General features: G+C 44.4%; 1 protein-coding gene across 3 annotated transcripts in view; it reads right to left on the reverse strand.

Annotated features, from left to right (window-relative positions):
* Positions 1–9,499: 9,499 nt before the first annotated feature.
* Positions 9,500–17,839, reverse strand: part of NOD1 (nucleotide binding oligomerization domain containing 1) — a 71,746-nt gene continuing 63,406 nt past the window's right edge. For 2 of the 3 annotated variants that reach the window (XM_061586580.1, XM_061586581.1), the window contains exons 10-12: positions 15,850–15,933; positions 12,411–12,494; positions 9,500–9,763 (exon numbers count right to left, since the gene is read on the reverse strand). In XM_061586580.1, coding sequence (XP_061442564.1) covers positions 9,691–9,763; positions 12,411–12,494; positions 15,850–15,933 — 241 coding nt within the window. In that variant the 3' untranslated portion in view covers positions 9,500–9,690. Of the gene's footprint in view, positions 9,764–12,410; positions 12,495–13,544; positions 13,722–15,849; positions 15,934–17,839 lie in introns of those variants that run through there. The other variant, XR_009758111.1, reaches the window with a different exon arrangement.

Genomic DNA, 17,839 nt, shown 5'->3' on the forward strand with positions numbered 1-17,839 from the left:
AATCTATATTTCTGTTGTCTGAATGTAAAGATCACTCCTTCTGGAACATCCCATCTAAATTGAATTTTGCGTTGCTTAAGTTTCTCTGTAAGGAAAGCATATTCTTTTCTCTTACGTAAAAGTCTAATAGGAATTTCTTTCATCACCAGTATTTCCTTACCATCAATTTTAAAGGTATTTTTAAAGTGTTGCTGTAATACCATATCTCTGGTCATCTTCTTTATAAAATGAACAAGCACATCTCTTGGAATTTTATTCATTGTTGCATATCTGGAATTAATTCTATACACTTTATTTCAAATTCCATCCGATCTTCATTCAAATCCAGAAATTTTACTAGAGCATTAACAATTTTATCTCTGATGTCTTCACCTGTTTCCTCAGGAATTGCACGGAATCTCAAACAATGTTCTTTGTTTTTCATTTCAGTCACAGCCATATAGTCCAAGTTTTTTTCTAATTCCAGATTTAATATATCTGTTCTATTCTCCAAGATTTGTACCTTTTCTTTAGTGTTTTTTGCATCCTCCTTTATTTGCCCAATTGTCCCTTTAATCTCATCCACTTGTGTTTTAATATAGTCTTTTATATCTGTCAATTCAGTTTTCATTTCCTGTTTTATATCATTAATCCCTTCCATTATTTTTTGAAACATATCTGGGGGTATAACCCCTTCCCGTGGATCAGTAGAACTTCTTCTTCGCTCCTGGGTCTTAGTTGCTTTTTTAGTTGTCATTTTCAAGAAAAGCCTTTAATTTCTGATATTAATCACTGTTCCAAAACCTAGAGGCAGTCTATTTCTTTTTTTTTTCCTCCACCAACAAAAAAGTTAATATTCCAGGCCTGTTATTAAAGTCCAGCCAGCACAGCACAGTTCTTATCTACATCCAAGAATGCAAAACAATTCTGGTTGCCAACACCAAACAATTAGTAACATATACGAGCAGCAGATTCGTCCAAAAAGAAATAGTCCAAAGAGAAAAATAGTCCAAAATATAATAATTACCTCTCATCCATTTTTAAACTTTAAAACTCCAAATTCAGGCCAGCTTTTTGTCGTAAAAAAAGTATATAAGTTGTTTACATTTTCTTTCTTCCTTAATTATATTTAAAAGAGAAGAAGTATGACTCACCCAGGTTTCTCAGTTGCTGATTCGTAAACAAATCCCTTTTATTGTAGTAATTTAAGCCAAATGATAAGATTTAGACAGAAGTAGGCTCGCTGGTTAAGAACGTTTTTTTTAAGAAGAAGAAAAAAAACGCTTCGCTTTTTTCCAGTACAGCTTGCGTGGAAATCCTGACTCCGTCTTCAGCTGATCGGCATGCCTTCTTATCTCAGGGATTTCCTGATCAATTCCAGCCGCCGACAGCTCAACGAAGTCTTGTGGAAAATCTGATCGGTTCTCCTATACCTTGGAGAACATTTAAGCCAGTCCAAGATTCCTCTTGGCTGGCTTTTAACCTGAAAAAAGCTTCCTCTGAGGCAGAGCTCCCTCAGAGACAACCACCAGCCAGCACTCCTTCCGGGAAGCCTCCCCTTCCGGGAAGCCTTTTCTAGGGCCAGATCTAGGGCCTTTTCAGTGGTGGCCCCCGAATTATGGAACAGTCCCCCCGATGAGGTGCGCCTGGCGCCTTCTCTTCTATCTTTTCGGCGCCAGGTTAAAACCTTTTTATTCTCCCAGGCATTTTAATGCTTATGTTTATTGTCAAGTTAATTTTATTCCAAGTGGTTAAATGCTCAAACTGTATGTTTTTAGTGATTTTATCTGATTTTTATTTTTATTTTTATTGTATTGTATTTTATTCCTTGCTGTGAACCGCCCAGAGAGCCATAGGCTAAGGGCGGTATAGAAATGGAATGAAATAAATAAATAAAAATAAATAAAATACATTAAAACAAAACATCTTTAAAAAAAATTTTTAAGCTTTCCAAACATCTTTGCTTAAAAAAAGGTTAAAAACATTTTTTTAAAAAAAGGTTTAAAAACATATTAAAAAGCAATTCCAACACAGACACAGACTGGGACAAGGTCTCAACTTAAAAGGCTTGTTGAAAGAGGAAGGTCTTCAATAGGCACCGAACAGATAACAGAGATGGTGCCTTTCTAATATTTAAGGGGATATGAAGCTGCTTGCAATTGTGTGTGTGTTGGGGAGGTTGCTCTTGTTTGGGAGTGTCAGAGCGTCTTTCCAGGCGGCTCCCCTTTCTGTCTCTGTTTTTATTTACTGTCCAAGTCTAATTCATTAGTAATCCTTAGGTTGTCTTACATCTCTTAACCCTTGCTGCCTTTGTGCACCATGCTATCCTTTAATTTCTGACCCAGCCGTTTGGGCGTAGCTTGTTGGGGAGCCAACTGACTTGTATCAAAATGTAGGCCTCAGGAGTTCTACTCAGGGAGTTCTACCCTGTATGCAAAAGGCATGCCCACGGGATGGGTCTGCAAACAAGAGGGGGTAACCTACACGTTTCATAGAATCATAGAATAGTAGAGTTGGAAGGGGCCTACAAGGCCATCAAATCCAACCCCCTGCTCAATGCAGGAATCCAAATCAAAGCATTCCCGACAGATGACTGTCCAGCTGCCTCTTGAATGCCTCCAGTGTCAGAGAGCCCACTACCTCTCTAGGTAATTGGTTCCATTGTCGTATGGCTCTAACTGCATCAGCATGTAACAAAGCCACTTCTCCCTTGCAAAAACATTCTTAGGAGGCCCTGATCTGCGTTGAGGGAGAGAAGGGTCTGCTTACCCTATCCCTTCAGTTCCCTTTCCATTCTGAAACTCCTGTCCACTCCCACCCGGTTGTGTTCCAAGCCAGTTTGTGAAGTAAGCTTGGGTTTGGAATACTGCTGCTGGTGGTGGTGGGGTAAAATCAGCTTTGGTAAAGATGTATGTTAGTGGGAAAATATTTATTTATTTATTGTATTTATATACCACCCCATAGCCAAAGCTCTCTGGGTACCTAAAAACACTAAAAACACATATGCAAATTTAAAACACATCTTTTAAAAACAATTTAAAACACAATTTAAACATTTAAAACAATTTAAAAACACATGCTAAAATGCCTGGGAGAAAAGGAAAGTCTTGACCTGGCGCCGAAAAGATAAGAGTGATGGCGCCAGGCGCACCCCGTCAGAAGTCATTCCATAATTTGGGGGCCACCACTGGGAAGGCCCTCTCCTTTGTTGCCACCCTCCGAGCTTCCCTCAGAGAAGACACCCGGAGGAGGGCCTTAGATGTTGAGCGTAGTGTAAGGGTTGGTTCGTATTGGGAGAGGCGTTCCATCAGGTATTGTGGTCCCAAGCTGTGTAAGGCTTAAAACCAGCATATATTTACCAGCATAAAATATATTGGAGAAAGGCTAAGCATGTCCTCCCCTTCCTGTCTCTTCCTCCTCCCACTATGACTCGCCCGTCCCTGAGAATGCTTTGCAAGGGAAAAGGGACTGTCGTGGGCTGCCTTATGTAATCTCAGTGTAAAGTGTGGGATCATCCACACGGCAATTTAGTGTGTGTCTGGTGCTACTTGTGTTCCCTTGTAATTTGAATGGTTCACATGGTGTTGCAGGCAAGGAGAAGTTATAACACAGTTTTCTCCTTTAAATCCATATTAACCCAATCCAATTATAATGTGAAACGGAAAGAAAAACCATCTTGGCTGTGCAGCACTCCTCCTTGTAGGCGCTTTGCTTCAGTGTTCTTTTAGTGGGTGAGCTCTTTTTAATGCCCCATCACCCGCTCCCTCTGCTGCTTGCAAAAGCTGCTGCAGCCACTGCCTGCTTTGCCTTTTCACTCACTCCCCCTTCTGTCTAGGTTGGGACAATGGAGAAGGGTTTTTTGGTCAGTTTCATTTTTTCTTGTCAGTTTCACACCCAGACTCTCTCCTGGCTTCAGCCTTGAACCAATGGGAGTAAACATGTAAAATTAGGGGGTAGGGCCACAAGGAAACAGTGACACTGATCCTTCACAGAGGAATGCCTATAGTGTGAATGGAGAATAGCAGATTTGAAGCTACAAAGTGTGGACCTTGCAAATCTATCGGGACGGAAAAAGCAGCATCTTTAGTACGAAGGTATGCTCCTGTGTGGATAAGCCCTGTGTTTCAGTCACTTGTGTTTCAAGTAACCACGTTCAATGGTCTTCCTTGTTCTAGTCATGGCTGGGAACTTGGTCAAGCAGCTGATGAACAGTGACTTCAACCCTGTTTTCAGCAGGCCATGGGGAACTGGGTTGCACAGCTGATCCAGCCACAGCTCTGTCTGCCTGCCCCTGATGTCACATATGATATCAGGCGTGGGACAGGCAGTTGTGGGTTGTGGAAAACATCACCACACCTGGCAAAATTTGGCTTGCAGGCCAGAGAGTCCACACCTGTTTCTAATGAGATGGACTTTTCTCTTCAGTGTAGGTTCATTATGTGTGTGAATTCAGGGTATAACTATGCCACAAGCATGTATTGTTTTTATACCATTTTAATAATGATGGCTTCCCCAAAGAATCATGGGGATTGTATGATGTTGAGAATTCACCATAAGTGTGGGGACTTCCTAGTGGGCCTTGAAGACAGATTATGCTAAGAATGCCTTTTTGTTTCTAACCTGTATTATTGTGATTTGGAATCTGCTAAAATAGATGACACAAGCACCATTCCTGCTGTTAATGAATTCAGGTGGCAAGTGCCAATAGATTATAGCCAAAACAGGGCTACTAAGAAACAAGAGGAAGATATTGGTACACTCAGAGAAATCATGAGGTTTGTAGAAGTTTTTAAAAAAACATTTAGAGAAGAAAACCTAAGAGACAACCCCCCCTCCATAAAAAACAAAGCTTAATGAGGATTGCGCATACTCAGCAGGTGTCTGCTGCAAAAGAAAAATGGAAAACCTGGGGAGGAATAGAATGGAGCATCCTAAAAGAGGAGGCATGGCTGGCTGTAGATGAGAATGCATTGCAACATTTTATTGTAGTTGCCACTACTTTAAAAAACACAGAATGCCTAGAAATGTGTGGCTAATGATTGAATGAATGGGCAAAGTTCTGTTTACTATAAACAGCCAGAGAGCCGTCAGCATAGGCACTTGCTGAGTGCTCCCTTCACTGCACTTGGTTGTAACATGAGGAGGTTCACCTTTAGGGACCCTGTCATCTAAGGTAAGTTGGGTGGCAACTAGGGAGAAAGTGGTGACTCCCTATTAGTGAAATTCCCTCCCCTTGGCACCAACTTTGTTTTCCTTTCCGACAAGCCTTCCCAGGTGGATAAACGGGTCTCTGTCATGGGTGTCTACTTGGTGTTGGACTTTTTAAAAAATGCTCCTAATTTCTGTATTTTAAACTTTTTATTGCATTTTGTACATCCCGTTGATGTGTGTGGAAAATGTTTAATGATAAAAATATGAGCTCATCTAAAGCCATTTAAGATAAGCTGGTGGCTTGCACATACTAAGGTAGTGAATTCCATAGTTTAATTATGCGCTGGGTGAAAAAGTATTATGTGTGTGCTGAATGATGGCTGTGGGTCTGATACATCGGTACCCCGAACATGCTCTCAGCGGCCCTGTCCCCAACCCTGACCTCGGCATTTGATGGCTGAATGATACTGGCAACGTTGATATTATTAGCTGTGGGGAAGCGACTGCTTTCTAAATAATCTGAATGTTTTGAAAGGGCTTTAATGTTTTGTTTTTAATGGTATTGTTTTGCTGCTTTGCTGGTTGCCACTCTGGGAGGATGAGCAAGCCAGAAAATTAATTAGTGGTAGTAATGATAGGAAGACTCAGGTCTCGATTTCTTACTTGGCCCTAGTTTGTTGGTTATTTTTTCTGTTCAGAGTTGAATTGTAAAGCCCGTACTAGACTTTGGGGAACCCAGATCATGCTGCTGTGCTATCACCAAGGAGGTGCCTCCCTACTGCCACATTGCTTCAAAGCTACACTGCTTTGGAAAAGTGTTTTGCAAGCCTTTTTATGTTGCTGTGCATTTGCTGGCACTTCAGCCCACAGCTGCATGGTCTGGAACTGAATGACAGCAGCAAAACCCGCCAGCAAGTTGCTTGAATTATGCTGGCAAACTTGATCAGGCACAGCTACAAAACTAAGCAAACTCGGTCAGCTTCACAAAGTTCTTAAAGGTGGATTTATTAAGGGCGTGATTGACACAACCCTGCCGAAAGCTGCTTGCCTCTGTGGAAAAGTGCTTCTAGCAAGTTACTGGCCTCTGTGATGTACTGGTCTATTTTAACTTGGAACGTAACCCTATTTTCATTTCCAGGGACTTGGATTCTGGTGAACAAGGCTCCATTGTAGGCTGCCAAGCTTAGTTCATTGGGAAGGGCCTATCCCCAGGGTTGTTATGCCAAGATGCCAGGCAATTTGAAACAAAGGGGTCCAGCCTTATTTTCCAAGCAGCAGTTTAGGCAGAGCTGAAGTGACCCCAGAATTTCAAAATAGAGCACCCTGGGTTCATTTGTCATCCTGGTGACCCTTCTAGCTTGATGTCTCTTAAAAACAAAGAGTTGTTTTAACTACTGATGGATTGAACTTTGGACTGGATTTTGACATTGAAGAGCCCAGGTGGAAATCATCTGCTAACAGCATCACATACATACTCTCAGCCATCTAGGACATGTTGCCATGTGAAGCTTCAAATGCAGGAGCGGAGAGCCTGTGGGGCCTCCAGATTTTGCTGGACTCCAGTCAGCCTCAGTCACCACCGCCAATGGCTGGGGTGATGGGAATAGTAGTCCGGCAGTTCAAAGGTTCCTCAGCCCTCCTTTTAGCCTAAAGTGGTCTGTCCTCTCATGTTTGCTTCCATATAATTGAAAATGTTTTCTTCTATAGCCAGGTGGATAAAGAATGAGTCTTGTATCCACATAAAATGAGAAATAGGGAAGGAACATCCCTCTTATTCTTTTAAATGTGCACTCCTAATCAAAGGTCTTGCTCAATGCCTATCAAGAGAATGGCAGCAGCTATTTATCTTATAGATTTCTGTTTATCTCTTGGGAATTACCTCCTGTCCAGGCACTGCCTAGCTACCCAGAAAGAGGTACTGCTGTTGTGTACAAGGGGCCTACAATGACCAAATAAAGGCACAGTTAACTTTGTTTGGAGCAGGCTTCTAGGTGGATTTATTGTGGGTTGTGAGCAGTGGCAAGGAGCAAAATGTAGTTGTGAGGAAATGGAATGAACTGGGCTGAGGTTTGTCAGAAGATGGGAGCTCCCCATCCATTAGTTCAAGGGCTCCCTCCTTTTCCCCACAAAACAAACCATTTTGGTCACAAATTGGTCCTCTAGCTGTTATATGCCTAGATTTAAGTTGGCCCCATTGTTTGTAGCTGTAACCATGAGGGTGCGAATATTTCCAAGGATCTTTTGTGTCATAGTGCAGAAAGAGACCAAAGGAAGAGGCTGAAGAAATGCATCAGTGCGTCACTTTTTCATACCTGCATCTGGTCATTCAAAAGAGGCTTAACAAAAGGCATCAGTTTATTCTGGGGATCGCAAACTGAATATCATAGGATGCATGTACATATCCATGCACATATCCATAGAATGTGGATGCTTAAAAGCACTCACTAGTCTCCTGCCTAGAAGCCATTGCTCTTATTTGGCACTAAAGGGGCTGACTGAAGCACTTTTAATATGACTAACATCCATGGTTGCTTCTAGATGACCTGTTTGTCCTGCAAGCAAATCAAGATGAATGCTCAAAGTCTGCAGGAAGGTTGTAGGACTGTTCACTGTTTGTGGGGTATTCATTCTGATTTGTTTGCAATAATAATGTCCCAGGCTATGGTCTGAAGGCACGAGGCCATCACCTTTCTGAAGCTAAGCAGGTCTGGGTCTGGTTGGTGCCTGGATGGGAGACTGCCTAGGAACCATATGTATGTCACCTTGGGTTCTGTGATGGAAGAAAGGTGGGGTATCATTCTAATAAATAAATAAAAGCTTATATGACATCACATCAAGCAATTGCCATTCCATATTTTCCAGTTCATTTTCCGGTTGCTTCCTTTACCACAAAAGGTCCGATTTGGGGGTGGGGAAAGAAATGGGTTGTGCAAGAGTGCCAAATCCACTTTATAATTGTGCAACCTGAATTGGCTGGTATGCAGCTGAATCCCACCTGCAAAATAGTGACAGTCTGGAAGTGACCCAGGTTTCATGTGCCTATGGAATGCGTTTCTTCTCCTTGTGGCCCTCCTGACCGTCCCCGATATAGGAGTGGATGGACAATTATATGCGAATCGGCAATCACACACCATATTGGCTACTCTTGCTCTAGACTATGGCACTTAAAAAGGATATATGGCAGGTGGGAAGAGGTTGGATACCTTCCATCTGCTATAGAGGGTGGAGTCAGACCTGTGGTGCAACTGTTTCCAGAAGAGGAGGCCCATTCTGTCCAAGAATCTGAAGCACTGTTTGCTTTAGTGTCAGCTCTAATTCATGCCTTGGTGTCTGAGGCGACTAGGTCCAGACAAACCTTCTTTCCTTGTTGTTCTTTGCTGTCCTAGATCAAAACTTCTAATTTCTTTGACATATTTGCCTCTGACTCCCTGACCGGCATGCTATAGTTTTAGATTGTGTTTCTTCCTCAATAAATGCCTGTGGTATCTTTCTCTCAACAAATTTTGACCTAATATTAGGGATGGCTAGGAGAAGGTGGGGGTTCCTGGAAACAGAATGGCAAAATAACCAGATTCAACTTTTGCACTCTGCTGGTTCTTTGGAGGGGCGGGGAGAGGACAGGACAATGGCTCTGCCAAGGTACAATGTGAGACCCCTGCCCCCACTGGTCCATCTGTAATAAGATTTTACATTAGTCCCCCTCGTTGCCCCCAAAGTGGAAAACAATAGCAGAACTTATGGAATATGGGCTGAGACAGACATCCCCAAGCTGGTGCCCTCCATCTGTTTTGGATTACAACTCCCATCAGTCCCAGCCAGCCATCTGCACAGCACCACCTTGGGGCAAGCTAGACTAAGAGATCCTAGTCGCCAAAAGATGGCACAGCCTTCATTTCCTGTGTCCAAGGAGAGTATGAAGGTGGCAAGCGATGCCAGGGACACTTAGTGCTTGCTTGCTAGAGGTGTATGTTGGGGGCGGGGTCCTGCTAGATAAATCGAAGGATTGAACTTTGCCCCCTTCCACAGCAAAGATCAACAACAGATCAGATAGAAATCAAACCTGATGTCACCCTCAATGGAAGTCAAGAAAAGGCTGTTGTTGCTGATTGTGACAGCAAGCAAGCGTTGACAATAGCTGAGGTATGCCTGGATGTATGATACTCACTTGCTTAATTAGCAGGTGAAATTACTCTTGGCTTGCAAGTGTTCCACATACAATTTTAACCACATCAGTCCAGAAATAAGCTTGAGAGCGACTTATTTACACTTCCGTACACAATAGCAATGTAACAGCAATGGTTGTGCCAGCTGATGCAAGTTTTCCCCTTTAAAGTATGGTACAAACTAAGGTAACACCTGCCTTCAAGCCTCTGTTACAACATGTAAAAACAGCAGCAAGGAGAGATTTTATTTTTTCAAGCACAATATGAGGCACACTTCTCCCTCTGCCCTGCTCCCCTGCAGTCAATCGCACATCATAGTTGGGCTTCAGCCGCTGCTGCCCAGTAGCCTTGGCATCCTGACAGCCGTCCAACCTGGGATTCCTTTTCCCCTCCTTCCTCAAAAGCAAATGAGCCTCCTTTCGTTTTCAAAGGCTTTTGCATCCTCTTGGGTTATTAGGTTTCCGTTTAAGCTGTTGGGAGGGGGAGAAAGAAATTAAAATGAAGCAGCTGGTTATGCATGTTTTCTTCTGGAGCACTTCCCGCTGGTTGGTTGTTTTGGAAAGGAGAGTACAAGGCAGTCCTGGTTTCTAATGAGGATGTCAAAATCTACCTGAAGAAATCCAAGAGTTTCTCATCTAAAGGGAATGCTCATCTAACAGTAAGACAGTACTAAAAATACTGACACTGACTTTTTTCCTTTAGTTTACTAGAAGCAGGCAAAGGCATATTAGGCTCTTCTTTTTCTGCTGGTTGATATGTCTGGCTCAACAGGAAAAAAGTGGAAATGGACTGCCTTCAAGTCAATTCTGACTTATGGCAACCCTATGAATAGGGTTTTCATGGTAAGCGGTATTCAGAGGGGGTTTACCATTGCCTTCCTCTGAGGCTGAGAGGCAGTGACTGGCCCAAGGCCACCCAGTGAGCTTCGTGGCTGTGTGGGGATTCGAACCCTGGTCTCCCAGGTCCAACACTCTAACTACTATGCCACACTGGCTCTCGGGCTCAATGGAAGAGAAATGATATTAAAACACAAATATCTGCCCGCTATTTCCGTGTCGACCTGCTCATGGTCTAAGATCAGCAGATGATGCTGTCCTGGTGGTCCCTCCTCAGTATGAGGTACATAGTGTGGGGGCCTGGGAAAGGACCTTTTCAGTGGTGGCTCCTCAAATGTGGAGCGCTCTATCTCTTTATAGTTTTAGGTGGCCAGGTAAGACGTATCTTTTTTTGACAGGCATTTGGATGAAGAGAGGCCTGATTGCTGCTCTGCTAGCAATTGTTCTTTGGTGATCACAAGTTTTTAAGGATTGTGTTATTTTATGGATTTTAAGGATTTTTAACCATTTGCCCATTGTAAAATGTCCTAGGGATTGTGCACAAGGCAATATATAAATTAAATATAACTTTATTTCTGAAATAACTATAGGGACCATCTACCTGGAGCTTTTCCTGCATTTAAATGAATGGGAGCTGCGGGAAGAGTTCTACCTCACTGGCTCATAAGTGAGAGGCAAATTTACAAACGCAGACTCTGAGCCAGCTAAAAAGTCAATTGTTAAAAAGGTTTAAGTTAGTCATGACTAACTAGGTCCCTGATTTCTGCAGGACTTAGTTATGATTACTTTCAGCCAGATTGAGATTCATATGGTTAAAGATGCAGCTAGGTAGATGAGGTATTGCCAATTGGTGGCCTCTGGCTCCATACAGCCCCACGACCCTGTTCTTCCTGATCTCTGCTATCCTTCTCCAAGTCAGACTGTGAGCGCACACCTGTCAATGTCTTCAGCCTGGGCTGTATTGCTTGCATGTTAGGAAAGCTGACTCTCCCTGGCCAAGCTGCAATGACATCATCATGGGAGGCGGGGTGGAAATCTGGCCCCTGAAAGGAGAATCTAGGCTCCCGGTGGTTGGCTGTTCCTACTCTAGCTCATTTACAATACAATCAGAGGTGTGTTTGTTCGGATGTTTATGTCCCACTAAGTTGAAAGGGATCTACTCCTTAAGTAAACTTTTCACAGGATTCCAGCCCGTCTGAAAATCACGTCACATTTTTTTTTCTTAGTGTATATGCAGGTTTATGTTTTTTAACGTACACCTATGGTGAAAGTAAGGAGGCCCTATTGAGCATGGAATACTGGTATGAACTTCAGCAGTGGTAGCACCAACAGAACCTACCACCCGTTTTCTCCCTGAGTAGCCAGGTAGCTGTTGCCTGCTCCAGTGTCTCCTAGTCCTCTCTAGCCTGGACTCGGGCTTTTTTGTGGGGCTTAGTAGACAAGGTGAACAAAGGGTAGGGTTACAAGGCCAGACTCCCGGCATAGGGTAAGACAGCGCCCTCCTCCTATCTTACACCACTGGAACCCTGTTCTCAGTCATCTCATGTAAAGAAGGTAAATGCGGTGACACGGGCCCCATGTTTCTGCCCAGCTCCAAAGTCCCTTGGTTCCTCCTCTCACCAGGATTGTCATAACCTTTGCTGTGGAGAGCCTCCTCTGCTGTCAGAGGCTCCTTACAGTGCCCATGCTATACAGAAAGCTGATTGCTCAAGGCTCTACCTCATCCAGAAAAGCTCTCCACTGCAGGGCAGGAGGAGCTGACCAACGCTGGGAGTGGGCCTAAATGCACAGCCCCTGTCAGCATGCTTACCCTCTTTGTGCAAGAAATGCGTGAAAAGGACTTGGGTCTGTACTAAAACTGTAAAGAGTGAAAATGGCAAAGACACAAATAAATGTATCGTAAGTTACTCTTCACGGCTCCAGACCCTTGTCACAAACCTGAGTTTGCCACTGTATAAGGTATGAGATGGCCCTGAGAACATTCCTGCTTTCAGCACGTTGCACAGCTCCTTGAACGTCTGCACTAAAATCTGGAGCAGATTCCACTGCCCCACTAACATGGACCCACCAGCTGCCGCTGCTCCCCTCGTCACTGGCTATGCTGGCTGGGGCTGATTGGAATCCATCTGGAGGGCTACAGGCTCCCCACCCCTGCTTTTAACCCTTTTGAGGAGAAGCATTTCACGGGGGGAGATCCCACACATGGGTAGGTGACTGAACGCACAATGGGGCATTTGGAACATGAATGTCACACTTGGGAAGGCCACAGAGCTGCCCTTACCAGATTTCTTTAATGGCTGTATTGTGCTGGAGAGCGTCGGCTAGGCACTTGACTCCTCTGCTGGTAATCTGATTCTGGATAAGCCTGGGGGAAAAAAAAAGCAAAGCGTTTTGTGTTGGACAAAGTCTTACGTTTGTGCCTGGTTCACAGCATCCTGCCTGTCACGCACTTGGCTTGGGCATGGTGCATCTGAGGCGGAAAATCAACACTCCTTTTGCTTGAACAAGGCTGGTGGCTTGCCAGGAATGGGTGGTTTCTGATTTCCATCTGCATGGCTGGCCTGCTTGGCATCAGACAATCCCCCCATAGAAGTGCAGCCAAGAGGCTTCAAGCCTCTTCAGTCTAAAGCGCATGGGCGTCTTTCAGAGTTACTGAGCTTAATTGTATAATTGACCATACAGCTGCTCTCTGATCACAGGAGAGCAGCTGTCTGGGGGATTATTCATGCTGGATCTAAAGCTACTGCTGTCTAAGACAATCCACTGGCTACTTTCAGCTGGCACAGCACCACTGAAGAGAAGACATGAAGAGACCTACTCAGTGGGACCAATCATCAAAAATACTTAAGTCACCTTGGCGTTTAATCTGTCTGGTCTTGTTTTTGCCCTCAGCTATTTACATTTAAACAGGACACCTGGTTTTGAATACAACGAAATCAACGTGCAAGCGGAACTTCTGCTCCTTCAACGGAACTGTCCCTCCCTCTCCTCCTCCTGCGCAATCCCTGCACCCCACCAAATCTGCTCCAGAGGGTTGGGGCAAACCCCAAAGCAGATTTGGTGCTTGCACGGCATGCACAGGGGAGGAGATGTGGGGAAGTGCCCTTGCACAGGCAGATGTAGTTCTGCTTGCACAATGACTTGGTTGGATACAGCCACTGTTCCCCAAAACAGAGATCCCAGGCAGACGCCCTCCGGCCACACACTTTGGAGGGCGTGCGTGCCATATTTCTGTCCAGACAGCTGTGAATCTTCAGAGAAGATCAAACTATCCCGGGGCAAGTTCTCTCGCCTGATCACTTCTATAACCCTTCCTGAATATATAGCCTGCTGTGTAATACAACACTGTATGTTTTTCCCTTGCTGAGCTGCCTTAAAATGGAAGTGGTATAAGGACTGAGTTAGATATACCCACCTCTGGCCTTATTTCTCCACTCTTCAAGCCTAGGACTCTTCAAAGGATTGGCGGAACCCCAAAAATACAGGAGATCTCGAATGTGGCTCATGTCACATCTCTTTTGTGACTTCTCATGAGGACTAGTGTTTGCCAGAAATGTGCAGTAATGACTGTGCCCGGATTTGTATAGTGGTGCTGTGTGCCATGGGGAAAAAAGCAAAATAAACTTGATCTCATCAGCCCCCTAAGGCAGAGAGGCCCTTGAACAAAACCAAATAAATTGGTATAAGCAAATGCATTCCCTGGTCTTGAGAATTATTTCTGTTGACATCAAGCCCAATCTGGTTAGCTGAATAATATGTCCCTTTTCAGCTCTGGCTAATTTTAGGCACAATGTGAAAATGTTTTTATTCTGTTTTATTTTTATTTTGGGGGGATGTAAGAATTTTTCCAGTGACCCTGTTTTGTTCTAGGGTTTTTAAAAATGTTTTTATTGGTATTTTAAGTGGGATTTTTTGCTGTATTTTGTATTGTTAAAATTATGTATTTATTAGCTGCCCTGGGACCCCTTGGGAGAATGAGTGGGGTATAAATCTATTGAAATAAACGAGTGTCTCCTTGATTGTTTGTATGGTACCCTTTCCGCTAATTATGATCTTAGCTTACGAGTGTGTAATTCTATGCATTTTTCTATCTGAGGGACTGTTCCAGCAATAAATGTAATAGCCCCCCCTTTTGTTAGAGCCAAATCAACCTCACACAAGAATTTTAAAAATACACGTGCAAATGAAACACTGTTGGCCTTTGCACCGTCGCTAGCTGGAGCCAAAAAGACAGAAGCTGCAACAGTGGGCCGCTCCACTGGCCTGGCTGGGATGAGCTGCCATTTTGCTCCTCCCCTTTCAGCACTACGTTCTGCGGTTCTCATTCGAGGGGCCGCTTGAACCTCCTCGCTTTTTGAAAGAAGGCAAGGAGTGGTCGCAGGGCATGGCTCTACCTCCAGGTACGTGTGATGGCTACATCCCCAGATGGCTGCGCATGTGTAGAGCTCCTTCGTGTGCGGCAGGGTCCTGACTGGCCCATGCTGCATGTGCATCTATCTGCATGTGCGTAGGGCCCATTCTCACTGCTCCTGAACGTTTGGAAGTTGGGGGCATAGCCAGCAAGCACATTGTGGGGGGCGGGGGCTATACTGTGCGACTCCCTCATCCATTTGATGAACACGTGAGGGGTCTGTACCCCCTTACTGCATAATTTCATTATGAATCATGAAACAGCTTGTATCTCAAAAATGCTTCCCCCTTCCAACCTTTTTCCTTGTGTATCACACCTCTTATTTTACACTGGAAACTGATCTGAGTGCTTTGCCTGAACAAATATACATATACGTGCGGTAAATAAGTGTGTGTGTGTGGGTGGGTGGGTGTCCTTTTCTGTTTGACTGCTGCCTGTTATAATGTTTTTTATGCATCGCTTTTATGTTTGTCTTTGTACTGAGGGTCTCGCTTGGGTTTCAAGCCAAGTTAGTAGAAAATGTAAAAATAAAGTAAATACTGTACCAGGGTATCAAGTAGAAAAACCTGGCAAATGGCTGAAATAAAGGATCGATGGACACTGCGCTTGGTTGATCTGTAGCATGGGCACCACAAGTGAGACAGGCACCTCGGGTTTGTGAAAACTGCTAATGGCCTAGGTCAGAAAAGCTTTCCCCAGCATGAGTTGCATCTAGCTGGCTCAGAAGTGTTGTCACGATGTGGACGTGAAGATACATCCAGACAACCATCTTTCTGCATAAGCTCAAAACTAGTGGTGGGGAATCTGTGGCCCCCCAGATGTTGTTGAACTACAACTCTTATCATCCCCAACTATTGGCCATGCTCTCTGAGGCTGATGGTGGTCCCACAGCATCTGGAGGACCACAGGTTTCCCACCCCGCTCAAAACTATCACCTATTTATGTATACAAGACCATTAATTCCAAAAGTATCTGTATGGCAGTGTATTCATCTGGATAGGAATCCTTCATATATCAAACTAATTCCTCTGCAGTTTTTGTCATCATGATCTGTCCAGCCCAACTGCACAGTCAGTGATTCAGCCGCTCATCCAACTCCATAGTCCTTACAGGAATTGTTACAAAGAATAAGAATCAACATGCATTTGCTACCTCAATGCAAATTTATGGTTTCCAATGACCTTTTGTCAAAATGAGCCAAAGGTCCAGCACCGGGTCCTTGTATATAAAATTTACAGTGACTGAAATATGACTCGTAACCCAAGGCACTGACTAAAGAACTCCTTTTCTATGAGCCAATATAACTCACCACAGATGGCCCAATCTCTTGTTGACCTTTACCATTTCAGCAAAGCACTCAGCCGCTTCATCATCCAGCTCGTTCTTTGTTAGCCTGGTCAGAGAAACAAAAGGGGGTTCCAGTCATGAGAATATATGACAGTCCCATGGTTTGAAAATTCTCTTTTTTCTTCTTTGCCAACTAAGGCATGCAAATCTAGCTTCACAGAGTTTTAACTTCAGTCCTGGCTAGGCCAGATCTCTGATAAAGCTGCACCTGTCAACTGCTTCCACTCTGAGCAGTTTCTGTTGTGGCACTTGCAGTATTTAGTGTTGTGCTTTACAGCATAGCCTCCGTAAGCATTCATGCATGCAAATAAATGTACATTTTGCTAAGCCTCTGGGAAAGGAAAATCCTTTTTTTATTACAGATGAACCAGAAGAAAAAGCCACCTGCATGCCTACATCATTTCCACGTGTTCAAGGAAGGCTTTCTGGTTTTGTATTTTTAAAGGAGCCTTGGCGGATCCCTCTTACGTTTGATTTTATTTTGCAATCCACTTTGAATAACTTCTTTTTCTTTGTGAAGAGGAAAAGTGGGGTATTCTTTTTATATAAAAGCTATTAATAAATAAGTCATGAAGTTCTCTGCAAATAATTTCAACAGTCGCAGAGGCCGGTTGTTGCTTTAAAATGAGAAAATGAGCAATGGCGCTCTAATAGGAGGACGGCACCTCCTGCAGATGTGGCTTGTTATGGAGGAGGGTTTTTAATGTTGGTTGTTATTGCTGTTGTTTGATTGCATTTTAACTTGTTGTTTGTTGCCCGTTGTTTGCCTGTTTGTTTGCCTGTTGTTGTCTGAATGAGATTGAGTGGACGTGTGTGTGTTTTTTGTGTTTTATGTTGTTTAAGTTTGTTGTGTTACATTTCTGTCAAGATGTGCCTGGGAGAACATACTTCGGACCTGGTAAGGGGTTTTTCGGGGGGCCCAATTAACGTAGTGACGGGTAATGGGAGGTATGGTGTTGTGAGGAGAACGTGCCAGGTAAGGGGAACTCGTCCCAGACAAGTTGTGTCTGTGCCTTGTTCCGGTTCTCCTCATATCCACAGGACTGCTGGTTGTACTGTCAGCCAGCTCTTGGATCTCCAGGTGCTGCTTTTAAATGCCAGGTCGGTTGCTAATAAAACCCCCCTTCTCCATGATTTGATCGTGGAGAAGGGCGCCGACCTTGCGTGTATTACCGAGACCTGGGTGGGTGAGCAGGGAGGAGTTGCTCTTTCCCAGCTGTGCCCACCTGGGTACTCGGTGCAGCACTGTGGTAGATCTGAGGGCTGGGGAGGTGGGGTTGCTGTGGTCTATAGGAGTTCTTTCTCTCTCACCAAGCACCCTGTCCAGATGTCGACTGGTCTGGAATGTCTTCATATTGTGCTGGGCCAAGGAGACAGACTGGGAATACTGTTGGTGTACCGCCCACCTTGCTGCCCAACGGCTTCCCTAGCTGAGCTGACAGAGATAGTCTCGGAGGTATTGTTGAGGTCCCCCAGACTTGTCGTACTGGGGGATTTCAACATTCACGCCGAGACTGTCTTGTTTGGGGCAGCTCAGGACTTCATGGCCTCCATGACAACCATGGGGCTGTCTCAAATTGTTACTGGCCCGACACATGTATCAGGACATACTCTTGATTTGATCTTCGCCACTGGTCATGGAGATGGTGATCTGAGGGTGGGGTATTTTTCATCTACTCCATTGTCATGGACAGATCACCGCTTGTTGAGTTTTAGACTCACAACAGCCCTTTCCCTCCGCAGAGGTGGGGGACCTATTATGTTGGTCTGCTCCCGGAGGCTTATGGATCCTGTAGTTTTCCAGAGAGCTCTGGGGGTTTTTCCGGCTGATAGTACTGGCGCACCTGTCGAGGCCCTGGTCGACCTGTGGAATACGGAGATGACCCGGGCCATTGACATGATCGCTCCCGCGCGCCCCCTTCGGTGCAGAACTCATACAGCACCGTGGTATA

Source organism: Rhineura floridana, chromosome 10, assembly GCF_030035675.1.
Source record: "Rhineura floridana isolate rRhiFlo1 chromosome 10, rRhiFlo1.hap2, whole genome shotgun sequence".
NCBI classification, from domain to species: Eukaryota; Metazoa; Chordata; class Lepidosauria; order Squamata; family Rhineuridae; genus Rhineura; species Rhineura floridana.